This window comes from Malaclemys terrapin, chromosome 4 (assembly GCF_027887155.1).
Source record: "Malaclemys terrapin pileata isolate rMalTer1 chromosome 4, rMalTer1.hap1, whole genome shotgun sequence".
Taxonomy (NCBI): Eukaryota; Metazoa; Chordata; order Testudines; family Emydidae; genus Malaclemys; species Malaclemys terrapin.
The window spans coordinates 54,726,061-54,753,541 of record NC_071508.1 but is presented as its reverse complement, the minus strand read 5'-3'; the positions used below and the strand labels follow the sequence as shown (position 1 = coordinate 54,753,541).

Genomic DNA, 27,481 nt, shown 5'->3' with positions numbered 1-27,481 from the left:
CCTAGGAACTCACTACAATCCTGCCACCGTAACAATAAAATCTGGGACAATCTTTATTACAGTGAGACCTTCTCTTTCATGCTGACTGGGGAAGATGGCAGCAGAAGGTTTGGTTATTGCAGAAGATTACTGGTAAGTACATCAACTTGAACTCTTTCCAAGCACAAAATTCAATTGTCAGTCAACATTGCAGTGCATAGTTGTGAGCACGTCTTTTGCGGGCCAAAAGGAAAGCTGTTCCCAGAACTCTGAGAGTTGGAAAGATAACAAGGTCAAATACAACAAGAATTGTCAGAAACCTTTGTCTGAATGAAAGAGAACCCAAATATTTCAAGAGGGTCACAAAACATTTCCCCCCTTCATTGGCACCTGGTTTCAGTTTCAACCAAAAGCAGAAGTACTACACCACCACAAAGAAGGCTATTCTCGTGGTATTTCTAACATGCCTAATTCTTTCACAGCCCTTTTCATTTCCTAGGTGCTGTGCAAACATTAATCAATCAATTCTCAGCACCCCTGTGAGGGTTGTCACCCATTTCAGAATCAGGAAAATTGCAGTAGAGGAGTTTAAGTGATTTGTCCGTGGCCACACAACAAGCTAATGCAGTGCCATGACTAGAACTTGGGAGGCCCAGGTTGTCAGCCTCCATTTCAGTCCTTTCACCCGCGTTCATCATATAGTAATAGATTTAGAACTGCAAAGGGGGAATGGGATTGTGGTATTTTTTTCTTGGGCCGAATCTATGCTGAGATGGATCCAGCATACTTTAGAGCAGCTTAGTTCTCTTTTGAGAACTTCAGTGAAATTTAATTGGTGCATAGGCCATTTGCTGGATCTCTGGACAAGGGTGAATTTCACTATCAGTGTTGCTTAGGGTTACCATTCGTCCGGATTTACCCGGACATGTCCTCATTGCTGATAGACATACTGCAATACATGTGTGTCTGATCCTGTTCTTGCCGAGGTCTGTGTCAAAGCTCCTGTTGGTGCTGTTGGGAACAGCATTGGGCTCTGTATTTGTAAAAGTTTCAGTAACATAAATATAAAAGCAATGCACTTGTCAGTTCTGTAGGCAATATTTTCCAAGGATGGCACCTATATATCCTGCCTTTTGGTGTGTAAAATACATGGGGGAAGCACAATGAAATATAAATGAGAAGTGAAAATGTTTATGGCTAATAAAGGGCATGAGCTACAGTGAAACTAGGACAGGTTAGTATGGGAGAGGATTTCTGGGGGAGTGAATCAGAGGTTGAATAAATGGGACACCCAGAAGATATCTTTATGGGAACAAATAAATGAAATAAAGATGGAGGCCATCAGGACAATTCAATTACTTTTCATATGTGCTACCACTTAAAAGTAAATATGTATATTTTTATAAGTTTAACAAAGCCTTCTCAGAAAAAGTTGGCTAAAATGAAATTGTGGAAACTGTTCAGTCCACAAAAAAGTACCACATTTCTGCAAGTATCAACAAGTATTTAATCTTGCACAAATCTTACTTTTGATTGTGGAAATCCAAGGCATTAGCTCCTGGATTAGTTTGGGATTTGATATGCCCAAAATACGATATGTTGAGGAAAACATAATTATCTTGGCAATAGACATTTAACCCAGTCATTTTACACACTTGTGCATTATGGGGAGAAATTTATAGACTTTACAAATCCATACGGCAAAAAAATAAATATGAGATATTGAACAACATGCCCTTTCACCTACTTGAGGAGAGAAATCAGCATATTGGGAAAATTGGCAGAATAATGAGATAAGCAATCTGGAAGATATGTATGCTGACACTGTGTTTAAAGTGTTTGATCATCTGAAGGACAAATAAAAGCTGCACAAAAAGTACTTTTGTAAATATTTGCAGATGAGCCACTGTATAAAATCAGTCGTGAAAGATTCAGGCTTGGTTTTTTTTCCAAGAGTAAACATTTTGTAAACTCATTACTACAAACATAATTAGTGCAGGAAATAAGTATATAAAATTTAAACCTACTTGAATGATCTGGAGAATTACCAGTGTAAATCCTTGAAAAGCGTATGGGAAAGCGCATTGTGGAAAGAATATTATGGTTATGACACTAAGTGTCAGAGTGAGATATAAAGCTTAAAAAGATGCAAAGAGCTGTGCTTCAGACCGGTGACGAGGTCACAGCACTCACCACACAGTGTATAGGATGGAATAAAGTGATAGTAAGTATTGCTGAAGATGTGCAAATATGACAGGTTGTTAAAGACACATGCTGGGGGATTGCTCAGATGATTTAAAATATTGACATATTATGGGATCATTCAGAATGATTAATTAAACAGATGAGGCCAGTGGATTCTGGAGTGCTGATGTTAAATGATATTTCCAGATTGAAAAGACTGAAAACAAAATATGAATGCCGGAGCCAGTAATATGGATTGGGATTTTCAAAGTGCTCAGCACTGGCCTAACCCTGCTCCCACTGATGTGAATGGTGGGAGCAGAGTTAGGCCAAAGCTGAGTGCTTCTGAATATCTCGCCCATACGAGCTAGAACAACATAACCAATATACACGGAATGACAAAGACTTTCAGTGGCCAAAATAATAATGTTAGACATTGGAAGGCCATTGAGCCACCAAGAGCAGAAGAGCATTAGCAGCTACTGCCGTATCTGAATGAGCAGAACACAGGATGAGTTAGAATGTCAGGAGTGCGTGTGGCAACCTGTCTTGGATCCTGGTAAACAATAGGAAAGATCACTTTTGCTGATCAGACATTCTGAAATAATATAAGGAGAAGTGACTGGTGATGTACTGATCTGTTCTAACCCAGCGCACGAGGAACAGTCTGCACAGGTTTCTGTAGATCAGCAGCAGGCCAGCACCTGGCCCATAGGTTTTACAGGAAATTTATTAAAAATTGGTGGGAGTGTAGAAGATATAAGTAAAATGCTGTAGGCTAAAGGTTATTAATTCTTCAGGGAAGTAGTTGATCATTATGGGTCTGTAGGTGCAGAAAGCCTCTGTGGTTAAACTGGTGCCGTCAGCTATATATATAGAGAGAGGATTTTGGTGGCTACATAGAAGGTCTGCAGAGCCTCCCAGGAGCAGCCCAGTGGATTCCTGTGCCTAGTGAGAAGGGGAAACAGATGATGTTGAGATGGTGCTAAAGGCTGTGGTCATTAGGGGAGAGTAGTCTTCACCCCACAGTTCCACTGCTCTCTGTGGAGAAGGGGAGGATTTCTCTTCCTCCACACTGCAAATCTCAGCACATTGGGGGTGGCGTTGCCTCAGGTGACACACAGCCCAGAATGTGCCTTTAAAGACTGTGCTGTACAGTTATGTGCCCACTGATCTATTTTGCACAAGCAAATGTGGGATTTGCACATGTGACAGGGACCAGACAAACTCTGCAGGTGCCATATATGTGCCAAGTTTTGGCTCTCTAGTTTAATTCCATTTCAGTATTTGTTTGCAAAACTTTCCAAGCAACTTTTGAAAGCAGGAGTTGAAGGGCTTGCTGCACAGGGGTTGCAGGTGCAGGGTCAGGCCCTAAGTCCACTTCAGAACTGCCGAATGTGTCAAATAATATCCGCACTATTTTTCTAAAACCCATAATACCTGGCTTACAATGTGTATGAGAGCACTGGGCTGTAATGTGCCTCATTCAACTATAAGAAACACTGGAAGTGTGCTTTAGGACATAAGGTAACCTCCCCAGAAGGGCTAAGGAGAAACCTCCCTCATGGGTAGGTTATTCCATAATTGTCAATTATGGGATTTCTTGGACCTTTGTCTGAAGCATCTGGTAGTAGTTGCTGTCAAAACAGGCTGCCAAACTACCTGGACCACGTATCTGATCCAGCATGGTAGTTCCTATGATCCTATTTTTTGTGTCTTAGTTTCTGGGGGGGTCTTTATTTGTGAGATAATTGTGTCTTTTATTACCAGGCATTTTTTAAGACTGTTTTATTTTGGGACATGGTCATATGAACTGCTCTATTTATTTTATTTTATTTTGCCTTAGATTTTTTCCAGGATTTTCTGATAAAAGCCTCCTGCAAAAGCACCTCAAGGGATACAGTAATGATTATATTTTGTTTGTACAACAAAGTCCTACAGTGTATCCATTTTATATATATTTATATTACATTGTTTCATTTAAAAACAGGATTAGAGTGGAATGTAACCTATTGTACCATAACAAACAGAGTTCTAAATACAGTAAGACATTTTCCAATTAAAACCTGATACATCTAAGACAACCATGGTAACAGTCTTCCTAGTGATCTGATATGAGAATTTCCATTTTGAGGTAAAAGAAAATGTCTTATTTATATCAGTCACATTACCCCTTACCCGTTTTAGTATGGTTAGTACATTATCCTCTGTAATAACCCAAGAGAGTGTCAGTTTCAATTTTACACTAATGATTAACTTTGTCTCATATAATTAGCTTTTATCAAAGCTATATTAAATAGCAGTCTGTTCACTGTACACAGTATTTGTACCTGGTTTTTGTTTTTCCTTGGTTGGCTTTTTTGTTATCTTGCTGTAGTACCTAGAAAATGTACTGAATAAAAATGTGTGAATTTAGACCTTGTTTCTTGACGACCTATGTAGCTATTTATGCCTGGGCAAAGTGCGTGTAACATGGGTATGAAATGCTATTGCAGGTGTGAGTGAGTGGAGAGTTCCAAACTGGTAGATTTTGAACTCCCTTTCCACAGGTGCCAGGCAGTGGAGAATCAGCCCCTGAGTGTGTCTACATTGCAGCTGGGAGCAAGCCTCCCAGTTCAGGTACACAGACACTTGCTAGCTCAGCTCGAGCTAACACGCTAAAAATAGCAGTGTGGCTGTTGTGGCACCAACAGAGGTTTGGGTTAGCCACCCAAACTCAGACCCACCCACCCAACCCCCCGAGTCTGAGCTTGCTTGGCTAGCTCAAGCCTCTGCCAGTAGCACAACATCCACACTGCTATTTTCAGTCCACTATCTTGAGCTGAGCTATTGCAAGTCTGCGAACCCGAGCTAGGAAGCTGCTCTCAGCTGCAGTGAAGATACACTCAAAGGGTCTCACTTTCTCCCAGCTTTCATCTGGGTTCTGCTGACAGAATCCCCCAGTGGTGGAAAATTTGCCAAATCTTTGTTGTTGGGAGGCCAGGAGCTGGCTTGTGAAGACCAGAAAGTGAGTGGACCCAGCAGGACCATGTGCTGTGGGAGATGGATTGAGTCAATGCATCTCCTAGGAAGCCTGTGCTTCACTCTTAGGGAATGCTGGCCGGACCTTTCAAGCTGCCCTTTCCCAGTGGCACTCCAAGGAGAGTCACAGCAGTAAACTATCCAAGAGAATACAGCATCTTAACTACAGTTCCATGTCATCTCCACAGACATCTCTGGCTGTGCTGCTGCAGAAGCTACTCCTTGTGCTGAGGGGTTGTAGATCTTCACAGGCTGGGTTGTATTGAATTATATGATATCCCAAGACCATATCTGTCCCAGAAACAGAGTCACAGCCAATCACCATATTTTTATGATTATTATTGATTGTCATATTGTAATGCCTAGGAACCCCAGCCCTGGGCCAGGATCCCATTATGCTAGACACACCTGCGTGTGGGTTCCTGTCCCATCTGACCTCCAGAAAAATTGAATTCTTAAAATAAACCACAAGTCCTGAAGATATGGGGATCTCCCTGAAGGGCAGCTTTTATCCTTTTGAAAAGGAGAAAACAGCCCAATGGGTCAAAGTTTCTGTGTCTCCTTCCCCTCTGAGGGAAAGCCGCACTTTCAGGACTCTCCAGTTGAGGGCATGGGCTGAGACAACCACACTCTAGAAATCAGGGAATGGAGCAGGGGGCCCCAACACAAAGTATTTACATTAAAATAAGAAAAATGGCCTGTAGGTGAGTCTGGTTCATCTCGCCACCTGATGGGGCCACACAGGGGAGTTTACTGTGGTCCTGGAGTGACTCGTGTGGGCTGCAGACTGAAGATAGATGGATCCACAGAGAGTTCATTGGCAGGAACTTTCCTCCCCCAGCCTTCTTGACAGCTCTGCAGATACCCTGTGTGCTGGCTTTAAAAATCCATGTTGATCTTCTATAGCAAGGAGTCTTATTCAATGATTAGAGAAGAACGCAAGCAAAACCATTTGGACCCAGATCCCCAAGTCACACTCTATTCCACACCCTTCCCCCATTTTGGGAGGGTGTTTGTAGGAGGGGCAGAGGCCTGTTATAAAATGCGGCTCTGGATCAAGATTCTAATTCTGAACTCTGAAGTTTGGTGCATTCTGATCCTCAGCTTTGGTCGAGACCCCTCTCTAGTTCTGAACACATTGGCCTGATGGAGGGGCCACAGCCTGTGCAGCTGGGGGGCCATAAGTACACTGGGCTGGGCTCAAGAGAAACAACAAAAATCTGATCTGATGCACAAACTGATGGCAGAGCTCTTTGCTGTGAGCCTGCTTCACATTCTGTTTTTCTAATGCTCTCAGCCTTTAAACCAAACCAGCAGCAGATCTGAGCAGATGCCCAAAGAAAGGGGCCCTGCTGTTAAAAAAAAGAAACTGTCAAACCTCATCTAATTTATGCAGAAGAATGATGGCAGGGAGATTCTCCATCCCTTTTGGAACCATCCTCCCTTCCACACACCCTTCGTTTGGTTCATTCACACACGCAGCTTGTATGCTGCTGTACATCAGAACCCAGCAGAAGAAACACATGGGGAGATTTCTCTGGAATATGTTTTTGAAAGTTTATATTGTTGATAGGACAAGACCTCCCTACGTTCCAGAGCCTCTCCCTCCCTCATCCTGACATCCTGTTTGAATTTTGGCTTGGGGATGCATCCCTTGATTGCTCCAGTTTCAAAACAACCCCAAAGCCAGGTGGGATTAAAACAAAGTACAATTTCCAATCTGCTGCAAGAGTGAATGCGTACTATGAAAGCATATGACCTGACCTGCCATCTACACTGCAGTGTTGTACCGATGTCTAATTTGATGTCTCTTTTGCAATATATCCCAATGATACATTACTGTAGTCAAAGATCTGTCATCATCTTAGTTAGAACTAATTGTGGCTAAAGCTCCAATGGCTTTGATTGGGCTCATTGGAAATCCAAAACATCAGATGCCAATCCAAAGTGAATCCATGTATTTGGCAGGTCCCAGGAAGCCATGCAACCCTCCTTTCCCACACAGCATGCCCTCTGCTTTATCTCCATGGTGTTCCCTTCTCACACAATCCATAGCAATCCTTCACTTCTCCCTCACAATCTCTTCTTGCCAGCAATACCCACTGGCATATTGGGGATCTTGAGGTGATAGCTAACAGGTCGCCTTTTCTTCCTTTCTCCCATTTCAGGAGGTGTCTTTTTCCAGGAGGCCCTTTGCTCCATTCCTGCTTCTTTGAGTTTGGGTGTGGGGCCATGATGCACCCTTCCCTTTCCTACCAGTTTGCTGGGCCTGTGCCACACCCCTATGGAGGAGCAGAGGAATGCAGAAACTCTCCATTAGTCCCATTGCTTCAGGCCCTCTGAAGTGAAAGTGCTATGGAGCAACTGGCATTCCCTAGTATATTATGGGAGTCTGAAATCCTCAAAAAGGAGTCAGAGGACCAAGGCAGCTTCCTACCCACTTTGGTGTCTTTACTAATCCAGACTACTAAATTATTAATTTGAACAGCTGGTCTCACTTTCTCCCAGCTTTCTGTCTTACTTTTAAAGTGTGTGTGTGTGTGTGTGTGTGTGTGTACGAACGAACGAACGGCCAGGCAGTGAGATGGTAGATTAGGCAAGAAACTCTGAATAGCTCAGCTAGATATCAAGCACCTGGGAAAGAAGGTCTTTTTTAAAACAAAAAGAATGAGGAGTACTTGTGGCACCTTAGAGACTAAGAAATTTGTTTGGGCATAAGCTTTCGTGGGCTAAAACCCACTTCATCTTATCCATGCAGTGGAAAATACAGTAGGAAGATATATATACACAAAGAACATGAAAAAACGGGTGTTGCCATACCAACTGTAACGAGATTAATCAATTAAGGTGGACTATTATCAGCAGGAGAAAAAAAAACTTTTGTAGTGATAATCAGGATGGCCCATTTCAAACAGTTGAGAAGAAGGTGTGAGTAACAGTAGGGGAAAAGGCTCCTTTTTAGCATAAAGAGCCATGGTTTCCCTTAGACATAATCTCAGAACAGAGGCAAAAGCAGGGTTTGCAGCAGCAGAGTCCAGGGTAAACACTGTGTAGCAAGGCTGCTTCAGTCTTTGTGCTGGCCAAGAAAACTAGCAGAACCCCCCACTCCTGATCCTCACCCTTCTGTTTCACAGCTCAACTCGTGGTGGTTTATTTTCATCCTCCTGGGAATCAGCACCCTATTATCTGTGAGACTAATTAGAATTCCTGCAAGCAGGGCTGGATGAAGATTAAGAATGTACTCAGCCCCACAAAAACAAGAGACGCCATATGCTTTATTCCCCCTTTCCTCAAGGAAGTGGGCAGTATATGCTCTGCATGCAAGCTGACTCCCAGCTGCCCCTTACCCAACCGCGCCACACTCAGAAAGGGGCTTGGATGAAGCAGTGGGGTATTAAGCAGCAGGCCATGTTGTCAACAGTTTATACCTATCCACCAGTCACCTGACTGTGATGTGGGGCTGGGAGAAGAATATAAGAATGGCCATACTTTTGGCCTTCACAACATCCCCTGGCAACGAATTCCACAGGTTGACTATGAGAGCGTCCCTTGCAAACTCCTCAGGTCAGGTCATTTGATATTAGCCTTTATCTTGTTCTGACAGGATAAAGCAAAAATAGTCCTGGGAAATACACTGATGAAGGGGGTCTTTCCAGCTGGAATAGAACTGGCGTAATGGCTCTATGTTGCCTCTCCCCGCAGTGTAGGAGCTATGTGGTGGCGCTCATACTATTCTCAGCTACCCACTGACCTCGGAGTGGGCATGGGCCGGCTGTCCGGATTCAGCATATCTAGTGGCCAAGTTCCATGTGCAGGTTAAAGCTGCCATCCCTTGGTGGGACCATTGAGGCTGAATAGTGGTGCAAACACCGTCTGTCTTTCCTAGGATTGGACCCATCCCCAGGGGGTAGAGGCCACCACTGATGCAAAGAGTAAATCAAGCCCAGATGTGGATGGCCACGGAGGGTTAGCTGTAACACACATGCTCACAACGTTTTCCTGGGGAATTAACAAAGTACAGTATGAGAAGCAGGTGCTGTTTCTCTAATGTGAAGCTGCAGCCAGAGGGACAGTTTCAGCCAGGGAGACCCGTTGATATAGGATCATGCAGGTTAATGCCTGGTTTTTACAAACTCCTGACTTTAGTCATGTTTAATAGGAGTAAATCATTTCACTTCAAGATTCCAGCCCCTGAGAACCTCCCCAGCCTGAGACGTTTGCTCTTTTGCTCTTCGTGATGATTTGCGTGTACCGAGGAGGCTCTGCTATTGGCAAAGAGAAATCCCTAAAATACAAGATCATCATGTATAATGAATATGAGCAGGGAAGATGCCTAGCACTCATAAACTCAGTGACATGTAACCTTTAAGATATTTGTAAGGAATAATATTTCATAGGGCAGGGTCTTTGAATAAACTGCATGGTTATTGTTTCTGGTCTTATAGATGACCCAGGAATGTGATGTTTTTACTGGCACTCAGTAAGACAGCTCTTGGCTGGTAGCTGTCCAAGACTCCTGGCATGACTTCGACATTCCTGCAGATTTGACACAATGATTTTAACCAAAATCCCACATGCTTGATATAATCACTCAATGCCTTTAGAAAGGGTTTTATACCTAATATGGACAAAAAAGGATTCTGCTGTTTTCAGAGATGTGACGTGTGGTGAGCAGGTTTGGATTCAGAAATACACTCATCTGTGTTCACTTAAGTGCAGCATTTTTTCATGGTCTTTATTATAACCACACAGGCACCTGCTGACTGTCCCAGCGATTCTCAGATTTAAAAAACACAGCCGTCCTCCAGCTTCTTCTGAATCAGCTCTGCATGGCATGTAAATGATAAACCCACTTTGTGGAAACAACTTGCATAATCCTCATAGTCTAATGACAAGACACTGAAACTAAATGCCACCAACTTGTTATGGTAAAAGGGGAAAGTTCATTATCCACTTTGATTAAATATAAAAGTAAGCAAAAGCAGACAGAAATTATGACATCGGGCTCCTCTGCCATAGTATTATTAGTATGGGGGCTGATTCTTCCTCTGTTTTCCATCTTGTGTAATCATTTACACAGCTGTGCAAAGTGGGTGTAAAATGATACCAACTCAGAGTGTTGGTGTGTTACACAGGCTTTTCATTCATTTTGCACAGGCAGAAAGACTCCACAAGGTGCGGGGCAACAGAGAACTAGACCCACTGTCTGAGATCCTACTCGGAATTCTTTAATGGCAGGGCAAAGTAGTTTGGTAGCATGTCTGCAGTGGGTTGGTGCAGGGTGTTTGCAGTTCCTAGACAAGGAGAGACAGGAATTCCTGCAGTAATGTCAGGTCTGGGGCAGTCCCTGCGTTCTATCTCAATAGCACGTCATGCCAACTGATCCGTTGAAAGGTGACTTTTGTTGAGTTCAGAGACTTCCTTTTGGTCATGGTTCAATGCCCAATGGAAAAAGGAGAATGGGCTATTACACCTTTCAAAGGTATTTCCATCTGCAGACCTGCTGTCCCTATGCAGGGCAGTAGCAAATACAGGTGACTTTGGATGACATTCTGGTAGTCTAGGACTTGATCCAATGCCCTTTGCAGTGGGAATCTTCCCACTAACATCAGTGGATTTTGGATCAGGTCTCTGATTTCCCATGGGTGGTGATTCAGGAAACCTCTTAAGCACATGCGTAAGTGTTTTCCTGAATAGGGCTACATAAGCACAGCCATACTAGGTCAGACCAATGGTCCACCTAGCCCAGTATCCTGTCTTCCAACAGTGACCAGTGCCAGATGCTTCGGAGGGAATGAACAGAACAGGGCAATTTCAAGTGGTCCATACACTGTAATCCAGACCCAACTTCTGGCAGTTAGAGGTTCAGGGACACCTGGAGCATGGAGTTGCATCCTGAGCATCTTGGCTAATAGCCATTGATGGGCCTATCCTCCAATAACTTATCTAATTCTTTTTTGAACTCAGTTATACTTTTGGCCTTCACAACATCGCCTGGCAACGAGTTCCACAGGTTGACTATACATGTTTGTTTTAAATCTGCTGCCAATTAATTTAATTGGATAGCTCATGGTTCTTGTGTTATATAAAGGGGTAAATAACTTTTCCATTCACTGTCTCTACAATAACCATGATTTTATAGCCCTCTATGATATTCCCCCTTAGTTGTCTCTTTTCGAAGCTGAACAGTGCCAGCCTTTTTAATATCTCCTTGTAGGGAAGCTGTTCCATTCCCCTAATCATTTTTTATTTTTTTTTGCCCTTCTTAGTGCCTTTTCCAATTCTAATATATCTTTTTTGAGATGGGGTGACCAGAACTGCACTCAATATTCAAGGTGTGGGCGTAACATGGATTTATATAGTGACATTATATTTTCTCTCTTATCTATCCCTTTCCTATTGTTTCCTAACATTATATTAGCTTTTTTTTGCCTGCTGTTGCACACTAAGTGGATGTTTTCAGAGAACTATCCACAATTACTCCAAGATCTCTTTGTTGAGTGGTAACAGCTAATTTAGACTCAATCATTTTGTATGTATAGTTGGGCTTATATTTTCCGATATGCATTACTTTAAACTAATTGACACTGAATTTCATCTGCTGTTTTGTAGCCCAGTCACCCAGTTTAGTAAGATTCTGTTCCTGAATCTAGACCATAAGTACTCAGTAGATCTGCCCAACATCCATTGTCCATGAAGAATGGTCCTCAACATTTTTCTGGGTGAAATTAAGGCTTCTGAGATTATTACTATTTTATTGTTCAGTGACAACAAATTTAACTTGGGCCGGAGGGTCGGGGGGTGTGGGGGGGAGAGGGAGATACAAAGGAAAAAAGGGAAATTCCTGATTTCTTCTAATTTCTGCTGCCTTTCTGTTTGTCCCTGAAATCAGCAAAATATCCCTCTGTGTCAGTTTAATTGCTCAACCTCAAACTAGATGATAGCAGAACTGGAATTCGGCATGTTAAAAATGTAATGGAAAGCCACTGCACATGCCGTGTACATTGCAGCTGTTTGTTATTTAAATATTGACAGTGTGCTTGGCACAATCTGAGGGACAAAGGAAAACTTGGTCTCTGTCCCAGGGAACTCACTCCCACTCAGATGGGATTTTCCAAAGTGCTCAGCACTAGCCTAACTCCGACTGGAGCCAGTGGTTTCAATGGGAGCAGAATTAGGCTGACTCCGAGCACCGGCCATTGGCTTCAATGGAAACAGAGTTGGCTCAATGCTGAGTACTTCAGACTAGCTCATCCCTAAGAGTTAGATTTTGCCCAATGAAGGATGCTTCTTTTTCTTCGCCTGTGCCACCAGACTGTTCCAGGGGCATTGCACCACTCTTAAATACGACTCTTACCAATGCTCCTGCTGGGGTGCGTCTACATTGCTCCCAATACAGAGCTGTGGCTAAATGCCACAATTCAGCACTATATGTGGAGGATACGTTGTGTTCAGCTCAATGGAGCCAATGGCAATTTACACTATTGGAGGATGAGGCCTATTACGAATACATTTCTAGTTGTCTTCAAGGGGGGAATGTACATCAAATTCTCTAGGTAGCTTTGGTTTGTTCATTTGTTTTTGTATATCAAGCATGACTTTCACTTTTAACCGTTTAGATTATTCAAGTTTTGCACGTTTTTTACATGTGTAAATAAGTAGCTCCCAACTAATGTGGAGGATCTAGATGAAAACCCTATTGGGATTTAGGTCGTGCACGTCTTTGTTTCGCTCTCTGATCATACTAGTCTTGAGTTAAGCAGTCTTTGACCATTGTGGTGTGATTGGGAACAAAAATGACCATTAAACCTTCCCTTAGCCTTTCCATTCTCATCCTTTCCAGCAGATACCCAGCCCCCTGTGCAGCCCCACTTTTCCTATTGCCTCAAGGAATAAAAGAGAGCAATTGCTGAGACGCGGTTACAGCCATTTGTAACTGTGCTGTATGGCTGCAAGTTGGCATGATATCGGAGAACAGCTCCGATGCGTTGTGATTTCCAAAGTGGATAAGCATTCTTGATGCCTTTTACTTTCCTGCCTTATAGAAGGAATATCATGCTTTTTCAAGAGTTACTAGTTTGGTGGAGAAATGGATAGCAAAAGATTTAGCACACTAGCCAAGCCATTGTGCTATATAAGTGTATTTTCTTGTGGCTCAAAATTAAAAAGTAATTTCAGTCTCTCTTTCATTGTTATCAGCCAAGTGGAAAAGGTCCACGCCTACCTGAAGTATATTGTGTCATCAGCCGGCTGGGTTGCTTTGACTTATTTTCCAAGGTAAGTTTCCTTTTCCCTTCCCCCCCAATATTTCACTTAATTTGATTACTCACTGAGAAATGTCTATATTAATGAACCAAACACAGAGAACTTTTTAATTTGATAGGCAGCAACAGTATTTTACATTTAGACATTTCATTATTATTGGGTACATCAAAGAATATCTTATTGCTTCTGTGTCTGAAGCAAATCTTGATTTGAAAAACATCTGGGTGTTCGTATGTATTGGCTGCCTGAGGCTTTTTTCCATTGTTTTCTAAAACTATTCTCTGCTGACCTGTAATTCTTGGCATGCATGTTTGAAATGATGGGCCAATACCACTTTTACGCCAGTACTCCCCCACTGCAGTAATGAGGTCAAGAATCAAGATTATTCCATAAGCGGATTCTGTCGTAGTGGGATATTTCCATCACAAGAAGTTGTGTTAACAATAATAATCTAATTAGAAGGAACAAATGGGACACAAAGTTGCATCATACTTTGATCTGGTTTACTTAAGGAATAAAGTTCCTAGTACAGAAGTTGCAAGACAATAAACAGCTTATTCAGGCTGATTAAACACTGAAGTAAGGCTGAGGCATTTGATAGTCAAAGAAGCAGCTGACTCAGAATGTACTCCAGTACCATAAACATTCTTTTTACATTCAACAAAAGGATGTTCAAATAAAACAAAGCAGTCAAAAATATTTTTCTTGCTTAATTAGAGTTTGAAATGTCCAGGCTGCTGCCAACGGAGTGCCTCGAACATCCAAGGGCACGTCCTGTGCAACTTCAGTGAGCATTTAATTGTGATAGAGCCGTACCAACCAGGATTTTAGTGTGATTTGTGAGAGGACAATGATATTTCAGACTCTGAGTGAATACCTTTTTTCCTCCTTTTATACAATTCCTGGTAGCATGTCACACAATTTAGACCTTTCAGCTCGTATGTGAATACAGTGTTGAGTAAACGATGTGTCTGTTCGCAAGGAATGTGTCACTTTGGCAGTCAGACCAAAGGGAGTTTTACAGAATTTAAGACCAAATTAATAATTATTTATTTATTTAATTTACTGAATACAGTTGGCTAGTTTTTGATTGTGAGGTTAGTTTTTGGATTTGATAAATTCATGACATTTTATGTAATTCACGTGATCTAATCATACAGAATGTTATCTTCCATATAAGCATGTTTTGAGCTTTGCAGGATAAAACTTCGATTAACATGAATCAAGCTTTAAAAAATCAGATGAAAGTAGTTAATACCAGTCCTATTTATGACATCATATAAAAGGTCAAACCAAAGGGTTGTTCCAATAGCCTCTTGACATAACTGGTGTCTAAATAAAGATGATTGCAACTGATGCAGAAACACCATGCTGGAACATGGTGAATAGAGGTAACAAAAAGCTTGTGGAAGCTAATGATACAGAGATATGTCATGACACTCTTCCTTCTCTTTGCTGTTGCTATCTAACTTTGACGGTGGCCTAGTTCTCTGAGGTTTTTGTAGGGGAAAAGATGAAGCAGATATTACAAAATTGAACATTACAATACCTTGCTGCCAGCACACTAGTCAAAAATATCAGTCAAGATGAAGACATGAAGTGTGCACAGGTCCACAGAGTGGAGAGTTTATGCCAGAAAATACCAGAGATGGGCCAGAATTGCAAAAATTCTGTTGGCACATTTGTGCCCAAACCTTGCATTTGCTCATGTGAATGAGCATTTGATGCAAAGTAGTTAGTCAAATATGAAATTACCTGATTGACATATGCAAATAATTTCATTTATGCAAGCTTGCATATCATTAATGTGCTCACTTAGTGGCTGGCTGAAAAGTTTACCCCAAATGTCAGTTTCCTCCTTATCAGTCATATAGTTAAATTGTAGTAAGGGTCTGTTGTTTTTTCTCACTTGTACTAGTTTTACACTGGTAGAATTCCATTGCCTTCAATGGAAGTGATTCCCAGATGATCATGGAAAGGAAGAAGGCATACACTGGTGACATTAGGGACATTTGGCCTAATCCAGAAGTTCTTATTTATTCCTGGTGTGGGTAGAACTCCCATTGAATTTATAGGCCTGGCCCACTGTTAGGAAAGAGCTATTCACTTCTTCCTGCTAATGTGATCACTGGGCCATTGCGTCTGGTTCACACAGAAATAACTAGTCTTAGTTGAAGATTACAGACTCAACTCCCACTAATGTGAGTTTGAATTGAAGGTATTCAGCACCTGGCAAGACGGAGTACTATAGCCCTGAATCAGCTCTTAAATGAAAAAAAGAAGAGTCAGTTTGTAGAACAGATTTGTTCCTGGTGCAGATTAAAATTCTTAAGAGACAGTGAGAACATCCCTTTTTCCTAGTTTGTAAAAGCGAAACCAAGGTGCCCCGATTGGTAAAACTAATGGGAAGAAGGAAAGTTATCATGATGGTACACTTAACATAAGTAGACAAAACAGGAAACTGCAGCCTTCATATAAAAACGTGACGGGAGAGACTACTGAGATATTAAACCTTGTACATTACTTAGCTGAGAAGCAGAAAAAGCCCTTTGTTTTTGATTATCTGCATTATTTTAATTCCCCTTGGAGTCCTCTTCGTGCACTGTAGCGATATCTACTTAAAGACAGATTTGAGAACCACAGATTTCCTCACTTCCAAACTCAGCCAGTGCATGCAGTCATGGTCTTGGCAGATATTTTTGCCCATTTTTAGACTCATGAGATGTCTTTGTCCAAACTTTCTTTATTTTAAAAATATATTATTTGTATTGCGCTGACAGTCAGGGTCAGTGCCCCACTAGAATAGACATTGTCCAAACCCATAACATGACACAGTCGCTCCTCCCAACCGCTTTCAATTGACTGTATCTAATTTAAAAGTATGTGATTTATTTAATTTATATTTAGCATATAATGTCAACAACGTAAAGAATCACTTAGCACCTACAAAAAAGGAGACCAGTGTTGGCAACAACACAAAGGCTTGCCTAGGAGATACTAATGCTGGGTCTACACTAAAAAGTTAAGTTGACCCAGGGATGTTGTTCTGGGATGTGAAAAATCCATGCCTCTGAACAACGTAGTTAAGGCAACCTAACCCCTAGTGTAGACAGTGCTAGGTCAGCAGACGAATTCTTCCGTCACCTAGTTACCATCTTTCAGGGAGGTGGATTATCTACAGCAATGGGAGAACATCTCCCATTGCTGTAGTGAGTGTCTACACAGAAGGGCTACAACTGTGCCGCTCTAGCGGTTTAAGTGTAGATGTAGCCAAGGGAACAGAAGGAATAGTATTACGTCAATACTAATTAGCCACTGGGCTGGCCTTCAGTAAGGAGCCTCTCTAATCTGGTGTGAGCGGTTGTCACCCAAGCAAGTTACCTTAAGAACGAAATTAATATAAACTTTTATGATCACCCCCCACTCTCCTTGACTTCAATGGGAGCTGCAAGTACTCAGTATTTGTTAGACGCGCACCATTACTGTTGCAGAGAGGGCGGGGAGTCAGCGCTCCAGTTAGTGCCTTTGTTGGCTTTTGGTGTCATTTAGCTATTATTGTAACTCTCCAGCTCATAGTTAAGTATCTTTTCACATTCTGTTTCAATGGAAAGCATTTCCAACAGCAACAAGGGAAAGTGCCTGGCTTTGACAGACTAACTATTGCGTGGCCCATTGCTCATGAGTAGTGGTTAAAAGATCAGTCTTCCAGGTCAAACCACTAACAGCTTTAAAGCTGGCTTTCCCCTCTTCTTTAGGTTTATCAGCAGCACGTTCTATTTAATATGGGAAAACTTTGCTATGGTCTAATTTATGTTGGCCTGTGTGAATAAAATGAGGAGGAGGAGAAGAAGAAGAAGAAGAAAAAAAAAATCCTCTGAATCTATCTGAGTTCCATCTATTCAGTATAGAGCTAAATTGTCTATTCTGTGTCATGGCAAATGGAAAATGACATTAGTACAGACATCCAATGTAAAGAGTAGGGCACGCTTCACAAAACCCACTCAGGATCAGCTGTTTTGAACATAAGGGATTGTGAAGCGATCACTGTCTCCTCATTTCAGAATCTGAAGCAGAAAACGCTGTATGCCCAATCTGAATATGTTAAACTGAGGTCCTGCGGTCACAGAATCCTGTTTCACTTTTCCTAAAAGCAAAGATGTCAATCCTGATGTCCTGGCCAAAGTCCAATTCTACCAATCACATTTTGCCTTGTGAAGTCTCCCTACAGTTTACCAGTGGATAAATTATTCTTTCCTTACTTTTCTAAAAACTGCTTTGAAGTGTGGCTGGCACAGAATGCCTTCTGTGCTCCATCCCAAAGGTGGCTGCATTTTATCAATAGATGAAATGATCTCGATTTCTCTACATATTCAGCCTTCAGTTACACTCCTGCAACCCCTGTGATTCTGTTATGACATTAATGGTATTGAACACATGCACATAAGGGGAGAATTAGGCATGTAGTCTGGTACATGTTTGGGACAGAAGATGCTTTAGAAATTTATGTTGTTGTTGTTCTGATATGTTCTCTCTTTCACATCGGACTGTGATGGATCAGATCCTGGATGAGGTTGAAAGGAGAAGGGGCATCTCTGCTGCCTTGGTTTATCCATTTATGAGGAGTCTGATGGAGTCTCCTTTTCCTGCACCTGGAAAGACAATCAAAGTCAAGACTTTTCTGCCTGGAGCTGGAAATGAGGTAAAAGGCTACTGCAAACCTTAAACCCAAAACCCCTACTCCACAAATAATAAAAAGAAGCCAAAGAAAGAAAGCTGAAGATGGGGGAATCATGAAATGTCATGGGAGGGTTCTGGAAAACAGCAGCATAATTACTATTAACAATAATTCCCTTTGATTATTATAAACAGTTTTCTGAAGAGGTAGTTATTTTAATATGTTTGTTGGTTCTCTGGAAGTTTAATAATAAAAAAAAATTCCAACATACTCCAAGTTCTTGTGTATTTAACAGAAGAGTTATGATGTGGCTGAACTTTATTGCAATATTAGCAAGCTAGAAGTCATCCATAGTGTGTTTTCCATTATCACTGTATACCACCAGATCAGGAACTTAGAAGTTATTACAAGCGTCATTGTTCAGAGATATGGAATTGGCTAAAGAATTTACCAGCAGCATTTGGTGACAGTTTTTTAAACATCAGTGTTTTGAAAAAAATAGTCATTTACCTAACCCCCAAAGCAATGGCCTATATTTGGAACAGCAGGCTTTATAAAACATCTTATGGATTTTTAAAGTGTGTGTGTGTGTGTGTGTGTTCATTACAGAAACCCAGTTAAAAATGCAAGATGTAAAAGTCCAATAGAAACCTAGTATTGTAGGTTATGTGGGCTACTAGAGAATATCAATGTTAGTATGTTGATTAAAAAGTCATTTTTAACTTCAAATTCTGCTGTGTACTCCTGGTATAAATCCATAATAACTCCACTCATTTATTTGGATGGACTAACTGTAGAATTATGGAGAATAGAATTTGTCTGAATGAATGGCGCAGAAAAAAGGAGGTGATTTTCTTCTTTGAATTCTATTTTACTGTCAAGTTCTCTGCCTATTTTTAATTTTTACATCGGATCACATTTTCTAGTGACCTAAAGCCAGTAACTTCAGTGGTGTTACAGTTTGCACCATAATGTCTTTTGGGCTGAAACAAAAAGGGTTCCTTGTAAAAGTGCCCTGTAAGGCACATTTGAAGTCTTCAATCCTCATACTGTGGAAAGCATAAGGAATTCTGAGGGGCTGACTTTAGGAATAAAGGCAAGATTTCATGGTGCTTTCTAGATGCTAATGTATTTGATAACTGGCTCTGTAGTCCTGCCCCATTTAGCTCATGCACCAGATCCCTTCCATGCAACCTTAATACATGGAAACAAACAAGTACAGTAAAGCAGACAGCAGATCAAAAAGACTTTAATTAGGCTCAGCTTTGTTCTCAGTTACACAAGTGCAATCCCATTGATTTAGGTGAAATTGCACTGGCTTACTTGGCCCTTCCACTGTTTCTAAAAACTGTTGTGACTTGCAATGCATCCTACAGCAAGATTATAGTGTTGGAAAACTAAAGGGTTGTCTACACTGGCACTTTACAGCGCTGCAACTTTCTCACTCGGGGGTGTGAAAAAACACCCCCCTGAGTGCAGCAAGTTTCAGCGCTATAACGTGCCAGTGTAGACAGTGCACCCATGCTAGGAGCTGTGCTCCCAGCGCTGGGAGCTACTCCCCTCATAGAGGTGGGTTTTTTAGAGCGCTGGGAGTGTTCTCTCCCAGCGCTCTGCCGCGACTACACAAGCCCGTTGCCAGTGTAGATTAGCCCTTAGTAACTAGTTCCCAATGATTTGGCACATTAACATGACGTAACAAGCCTTCAATCACCATGCTGAGAAATGTTTTAATTCTTAATACTGGTGACCTTTATGAAACTTAAAGCAATGGGAGCTAGCATTTACCCCACTGGTAGTATCCGTCAGGAAAACACAATCACTCAACAATGGTATGTTTGCTGATTTTTGCAGCAGTGGTAGGGTGGTGGATATTTGGTGTTACAGTGGGAGAATATTTGTTTGCATATTTTGGGTTTCTTAAAAAAAAATCTAATCACAAGATGTGACTCTACACAATATGGATGTGACAGTGATTTTCTTCTGACTGTTCCTATCCTGTCCCTGAGCACAATGGTGTCACAAAAGAACTGCTAGCAATCCATTTTGTTTCCACTCTCCTGCACTCTGCTGCTAACTGCAGTGTTATTTTGGAGCAATTTCATAAGGGCTAATTCAGTTTTAAACCAATACCATAATGTTAATGGAATCTGGAAATGTAGGTATGAAAGCATAAAAATACTTTATACCAATACATTGGCGTTGGCTTTAAGACACACAGGAGGATGGGTAGTATAAGAGATTATTATGGTCCTGGGGATGTGTTCGCTGAGGTTTCAACCAGGCCTTAATCTGACAAAAAATAATACCTATATTATGTAGAGTATAAGGAGTGGGGTCTTTTTTGGTAAAGTCTGGTCATGTGTAGTATTTTGCAGCTGTCCATTTCCAGTGAGTTTACCCTAGTTCCTCCAAATGTCAGTAGATCATCAGCTGCTGCCCTGCCCTTCTATCTCTTTCTCTCCCTCCTTTGCACTCTATGTATTTTTTACCCTTCTCTGTTTTTCTGTCCACCATCTTTGAAGTCCCAGCCTAAACCTGGCTCACACAGGACTGGATGTTAAAGGGATCATGCAATCCCACAGGTTAAAATCTTAGGTGAAGAAATCAACCTAATAAATCTGAGGAAAGGGGCTCAGATGCCAGGGGATGGGTGCAGCATGGAAACAAGGACAGAGTGGAACTTGTCAGATGTTGCCATTCAAGCCATGATCCTGACTCCCCAGAAAAAGTTACAGATTCCGTTTTTTGCTGTATGCTGCTGACACAGTCGAGCTGCCCATTTTCAAAGTGGATGTTTATAAAGCAGGACTATTTCATCCTAGCAAATGAGGGCTGATTTAATGTATGGGGAGTTTCTTTCTGGGAGGCAGATAAGATTTGCAAGCATAACCTGGTGAGGAGGTGTGCAATAGAATGCTGCTCTGGAGCGTGCATCTCCTTTTAGTCTCTCTGCAAAGGAGAGAGTGTGAGTGAAAGTCCCCTATCTCCTCAGCACAGGGAACAAGGCATTTAGTGCCACGTGGCCTATGCATGGGTGAAAGGCATCTGAAGAGCTAGTGAAGCCTGACCAGTTAAACTAACTTACATTTCTTTGAATGCATTCAGGTGATAGAGCTTCGGCGTCCAATGGACTCACGTCTGGAACACGTGGACTTTGAATGTCTTTTCAAGTGCCTCAGCGTACGACAGATCATCAGGATCTTTGCTTCCCTTCTGCTGGAGCGACGCGTGATCTTCATAGCAGATAAGCTCAAGTAAGTGGCAAAGGAACTTTAACTATAACATATTGTTGGAGCCAGCATTGTCTAATGATACAAAGGGCATTCAGAGATGGAGGAGGAGATTGCTGGAAGTCAAGATTCTCCCTCCACAGACATGAGATGAGCCACTAAAATAATTCCTGCTGATTCTAGTGGAAATTATTTGTAGCTTGCAGTTGGCGAATAGAACCAGCTCTGTTACTAGCTGCAAGACACTTAACTTGTCTCTGTCTCAGTTTTCCCATCTGTAAAATGGGGATAAAAACATTTACCTATCCGTGAACAATCTCTAAAATCATAAGAGCACAGTCCTGCCCTTGTGCTTGGCTCAAGCAGGGGGGAAGGCCCTAATTAAACAACACTTTGCACTTACATAGTTATTTTTCATCCCTAGATCTCCAAGCTCTTTACAAAGATTGGTAACATCATCATTTTACAATGGAGAAACTGAGGCACAGTGTCAACTGAAGCTCAAATTTTCATGCGTTCACTAAGTTTGAGTACCCAACTTGAGACCTGTCATGCCTGATTTTCAGATACAATGAGCACAGGCACCTGCAGTCAATGGGAGCTCTAAATATCAGGCCTTAGTAACCTTAAGAGGAGTCCAGAAATTGAGGCACCCAAAATCAGTGGACATTTGCCAAAAGTTACAGAATGAGTCAGAAGCAGTTAGGATAGAATCTAGGTCTCCTGTCTCCCAGCGTCCATGTATAGTCACTAGACCAGAAGTGAGCTCAGCTGTATATTCTGTCATGGCTAGGCGTGCAGAACTTCCATTAGGTTAGTGCTGTGAGAATTGGATGTTTCTTAAAGATATACCCTGACTCTCATACACTTAGGGATATATCAAACTGCCTTACCAGTAGATTAACAAATAGTTACAGTGACACCTGGATTTTTAACACCTGGGTTAGTTGAGGACTTTGCTGTGTTGGTCTAGTTTAGTGGTGTAAGAATGAGCCTTAAATCTAGATTCTTTGAAAACAAAGGTTCAAATTCCATTAAGATCAATTCATCTGTTCCTTCTTATGTAAAGTGCTGCCCAGCTTACTGTCTCAAGAGACCTTTCAAAGGAGATTGTTAAAAACAAGGTCATGTCATTTGGACATTAAAAATCTATGACACTTATTTGTATGTGAAGAGGTTTGCCACAATGTCCTGAGCCAAAATTTTCTTTCTCTGTGTTGTGCGCTGGTAATCGGTTGGACTGCTATCCTCCACCCCAGACGTGGGTGCATTTCAGCAATGATCTTTGCACATCATTTATGGAGTACTTTTGGAATGAAAGGATCTATAGAACGTTAAAAAAAAATTGTATTACTTTGCTATTATGTGAATATGCTCCTTAAATTCCAGTGCAGAGTGGAATGACACAAACATTCTCATTGTGGGGTAAAATATAGCAAAGATGCTTAGATTAGAAAAATACCCCAAACTTTAATAATAGTGACAATACTTTTTACTTAGCACCTTCAAAGCATTGTACAAACATTAGTTGATTTTCATAAAAATGCAGTGAGGCAGATAAATATTGTTAGCCCTATTTTACAGAGGAGGGAAGTGAGGTCCAGAGAGATTGAATGACTTGTTCAAGGCCATAAAGAAAGTCTCAGATAGCACTAGGATTTGAACTCCAGTGCTCCTTGCCCCCCGAAGGGTGCAACAGACCAAGCTTCCTCTTATACTGTCACTAAGTGCCCTATGTCTGTCTTTCTGTTGACTCAGGTACATGTACAGTTCATAGAACCAGAAGATTAATATTGCCCCTAGCAGCTGGTTGAGATATTTTCCCCAGGTGCCTATACAAACTCTGAATCCATTTCCTTGCAGAGGTTTTGCTTAAGGTTCAACTGTACCATTTGGGCACAGTCCATGAGTGGTGCTCCCTGCCACACCTCTTCAGGGGCATATCTTGCACCTGTCCTACCTCCTCCCTGCCTCCTTTGGGGCATGTGCTCCCCAAAGATGATAGGGAGGGAGCAGTCCCTGTGCTCCCCAAGCTCAGGGATGGCAATTGGGCATGGCTCTTACATAGGCCCTGCAAGACAGAGGAGATGTCTTGTACCTTCCTCTCCCATTGTCTCCCACCGGAATAAGGCCCAATCCAGTCTTTTATTAGATGCAAGTGTGATCAATGCACACACATGTAAACATTTTAAGTGAGATATTTGCAACCATAGCATGCTAAATAATAAAAAATGGCAAATAAAAATAAAGACCTCCATTTATTACACTCAGGAACATCCAGAATCCCTTAAAAGGATCTAAAGGAATGTACCGGTGGTTGAAAAGACAAATGGATCTAGCCCAAAACTCTGCTAAGTGCTTTATCAGTCCTGTCCTTCTCTGAATGATTGCCAGGAATAATAGCTGCACTTAGTGGTTGCCAGTGTATATAATAGCAAAAATAGTTTGCATAGTCAAAGCTTTACAACCTTTGGGGGATAATTTCTTAAAGCTGTGGACCCTTTTCAGGTTATAACATGCCTTCCTTAGCGGTATGTCTTGCTGTCTAAAACAACATGAAGATTTTATTAGATCACTCGTCCTGTTGGTAACCCTTAGTCTGAATGACCATTCAGAATGATTTAATTTCTTGGAAACCCATGGTGAAGATTGTTTCGTTAATACAGGGTTTCTCCATTCTTTTCAAAGGCTGTCAGTCGCATCATTGATATCAGTGGCAGGTGGCTTTGAAAATGTATTTTATGTTCCTTCTGGCTGTTTCTCTACAGTACGATTAATTATATTGTTACTAAACAATTTTGTTTTGCTGGTTATATAACAATATTAGTGGACCCCCATATGCACCACTGCACTCGTACTTCTCAGAATGACACGGCCCATGGCCCTCTCCATTACATAATGCTGCGGGGGAGCACAATTTGCACAGAATAGCACTGGAGCAAATAGAGGGTACAAGGTTCAGTGAAGTACTGTCACCATTCTGTAGCTCCCCAGGACCCTTATGCAGTATGGACCTGATCCTGCAAGCCGCTGAGAACCCTCAACCCATTGACTTCAGGTGCACCTTGCAGGATTGAGCACTAAATCCACAACAGGGAGGCGTTTGATGGAGGCATGGCCTAATTATGGGGGGTGGAGATTGTTCTTAGCATATGCAAAACATGCCTCACATGGCACATGACCAGGATTTATCACTGAATTTGATCCGCTGCTTGGATCATTAGCTTCCCCATCTTGGGCCGGGTACTGACAGGAGGGTGATGTGAATGCTGATCCATGCTGGGAAGCAGCCTCTCTGTAGCATGCTTTTTCTGGAAGACTGGCCTAACAAATGTGGAAAAATACCTCTGCATACTACCACTGAAGTCTCCTCTGAGGGAGCCAGTGGCAGCTTGGCATGGAAGACATCCATGCTGTCAGTGCTGGCATAGCTAAGAACTGGTGGAGCAACCAGATTTTGCACGGATTGCAAGAAATCTACAGGTTTAGTCTGGAATTTCCAATGAAAGCTCAGCCTCCTTGTATGTGGCATGTTATGGCTGTTACACGAAGGCCCCCTCAATCCCATCAGCCCCACAACACAGAGGGGAAAAGAGAGCCGTGCCTTACATAGGTTTTCACTGGATAAAAAGCTGCTGTGTTTCCTTTTGGCATATTCAGGGGTGAAAGTGGGCCGATACGATGTACTGATAAGAAGCTGGTACCGGCCCTTACGCAGCCGACGTGAAAGCGCTGCCTCGGCAACGTCACTTCCCCTTCCTCATCCCCCCTCATCCCTGCGGTGGAGGGCGGGGGGGGGAAGGGGCAGCTGCTCTGGGGGCCGGCATTTTAAAAGGGCCTACCACTACTGCAGCAGTGGCCAGAGCCCCGGGTCCTTTTAAATCGCCACTGGAGCCTCAGGTGGTGTGGGCCAGGCAGCGCAGATGGGCTGACTGTTGGAGGCTGACCCCGCCCACCCCTTCCGCTCAAGGCCCCGCCCCTTCTGGGGCCCCGGAACCGGGCCCCCGTACTGGTAAGAATTTAATATTAATTTCACCCCTGGACATATTTCATGCAGAGCCGGGAGGACATGGCCAAACAGAAATTAGAAATGAAAAAGACCCTTTCAATGTTGTTTGGATTTATATTTACCTCTGTCCCACACAAGCCTAGCAGTAACTCTGTCTATGTAAATTACTGGTCAAAATGCAATCCGTGCTCCCTGTTTTGTTATGGATTGTTGGTTTTGTTATATACCTGATTTGGGGTTTTTGGCATATATTAGAGTCATAGAATTTAAGGCCAGAGGGGACCACCAGATTATCTAGACCAGGGGTCGGCAATCTTTCAGAAGTGGTGTGCTGAGTCTTCATTTATTCACTCTAATTTAAGGTTTCGCGAGCCAGTAATACATTTTAATGTTTTTAGAAGGTCTCTATAAGTCTATAATACACCTCTTACCCTGATATAACCGACCCAATATAACACGAATTCGGATATAACGTGGTAAAGCAGCGCTCTGGGGGGGGCAGGGCTGCGCATTCCCGTGGATCAAAGCAAGTTCAACATAACGCGATAAGATTTTTTTGGCTTCCGAGGACAGCGTTATATCGGGGTAGAGGTGTATATAACTAAATTATTTGTGTATGTAAAGTAAATAAGGTTTTTTAAAATGTTTAAGACGCTTCATTTAAAATTAAATTAAAATGCAGAGCCCCCCAGACGGGTGGCCAGGACCCAGGCAGTGTGAGTGCCACTAAAAATCAGCTTGCATGCCACAGGTTGCCTACTCCTGATCTAGACTGACCTCCAGTCCATTACAGCTCACTAAACATCACCCACCACCTGCTCACTAAGCCAAAGTGTTACAGCCCTTGGGAGACTAAACTGTTATATGCCACAGGCAGAAAACAGAAGGGACCGAGGTGCACCAATGCCCAAGGGTCTTGCAATGACAGGCGATTTATTGAGTGAGATAGACCCAGATAACCTTAGTAAGTGACTGGCTCCCCATGAAGACCTAAGAATTTGGGTGGCTGCCACATTAATGAGGATGGACAGATCCATTGACTGTTGTTGCTAGGGGAATTGATGCCCTCACAGCTGTGCCACTCCACCCATTACAAAGCAAAGATTTTCCCTGTTACTTTATTTTGTGCAACTTTTAAGTACTCAAAAAATGAGCCAGAGGTAGTGGGGATAAGGCTTTGGACTGAGAGTCAGGGGACCTGCGTTTAATTCCTGGCTCTGCCACTAACCTGCTCTGTGACCTTATTTGAGTAACTTCACCTCTCTGTTTTCCCGGCCACTCTGTGTCTGTCTTGTCTATTTAGATTGTAAGCTCTCTAGGGCAGGGACAGACTCCTACTAGCACAATGGGCTCTGGTCTCGCTTGGGGCCTCTAGGCGCTATGTAATATAATTAATAATGAGAGACCTTTGACAAAGGCCTAGGGAGAGAGACAGTAAGAAGTGGATTTAAATTCAATACTTACTGAGATTTTCATGGCTTAAACTGGGATGAAGTCTAAGATGAAACACTCTGAGCTAATAACTGCATGGTTTGGGCCCTAGTCTTGTCTGATGTGAGTTTTGTTTATGGGCATCACCGGTAAAGCTGAAAGAAGTTACCCGTAAGGGGGGGGGGGGAAATTGACACATCTTATAGGTCCAGTCAGTAGGCCCAAGAACCAGAGCAGGAAATTAAAGAGATTTTATAAGGGTTTGATTTCTTCATGTAAGGAAAAATCTAGGTTAAAAAAGAAAATAATGTTGAGGGTTCAGGCTTCAAACAATGAAGCCTTTTGCGGCTGGCTATTTAATCAGTCTCCAAACAGCAAATGATTTTCTCCATTATACAAGTTGGAAAAGCCTGGGTGTAATGAAAGGAACTGAATTGTTATTGATTGTTTACAGAGTGCCCCAAGTATGTATGGTGCTTAGCAGACAAATAATACTCATCTCTGCCCTGAAGAGCTTACAATTTACAGCATAACAATGAAGAAAAGAGGGTGAGAATTTTAACAACATTATGTGGTTGCCTTGGTTAGTTATGCATGTTAGCATTTAGGGTTTTTAAAACCAGGTTATTTGTTTATAAATTAAACTGTTTTGCTGCTTGCAGCTGAACAAATAGTGGAAATAAATTT

General features: G+C 42.1%; 1 protein-coding gene across 10 annotated transcripts in view; it reads left to right on the top strand.

The window, feature by feature from the left end:
* Window positions 1-27,481, top strand: part of DENND2B (DENN domain containing 2B) — a 287,171-nt gene that overhangs the window by 220,732 nt on the left and 38,958 nt on the right. For all 10 annotated transcript variants that reach the window (XM_054025169.1, XM_054025165.1, XM_054025170.1 and 7 more), the window contains 4 exons: window positions 63-132; window positions 13,384-13,461; window positions 18,008-18,148; window positions 21,230-21,378. In XM_054025169.1, the coding sequence (XP_053881144.1) occupies window positions 63-132; window positions 13,384-13,461; window positions 18,008-18,148; window positions 21,230-21,378 (438 nt within the window). The remainder of the gene's footprint in view (window positions 1-62; window positions 133-13,383; window positions 13,462-18,007; window positions 18,149-21,229; window positions 21,379-27,481) is intronic.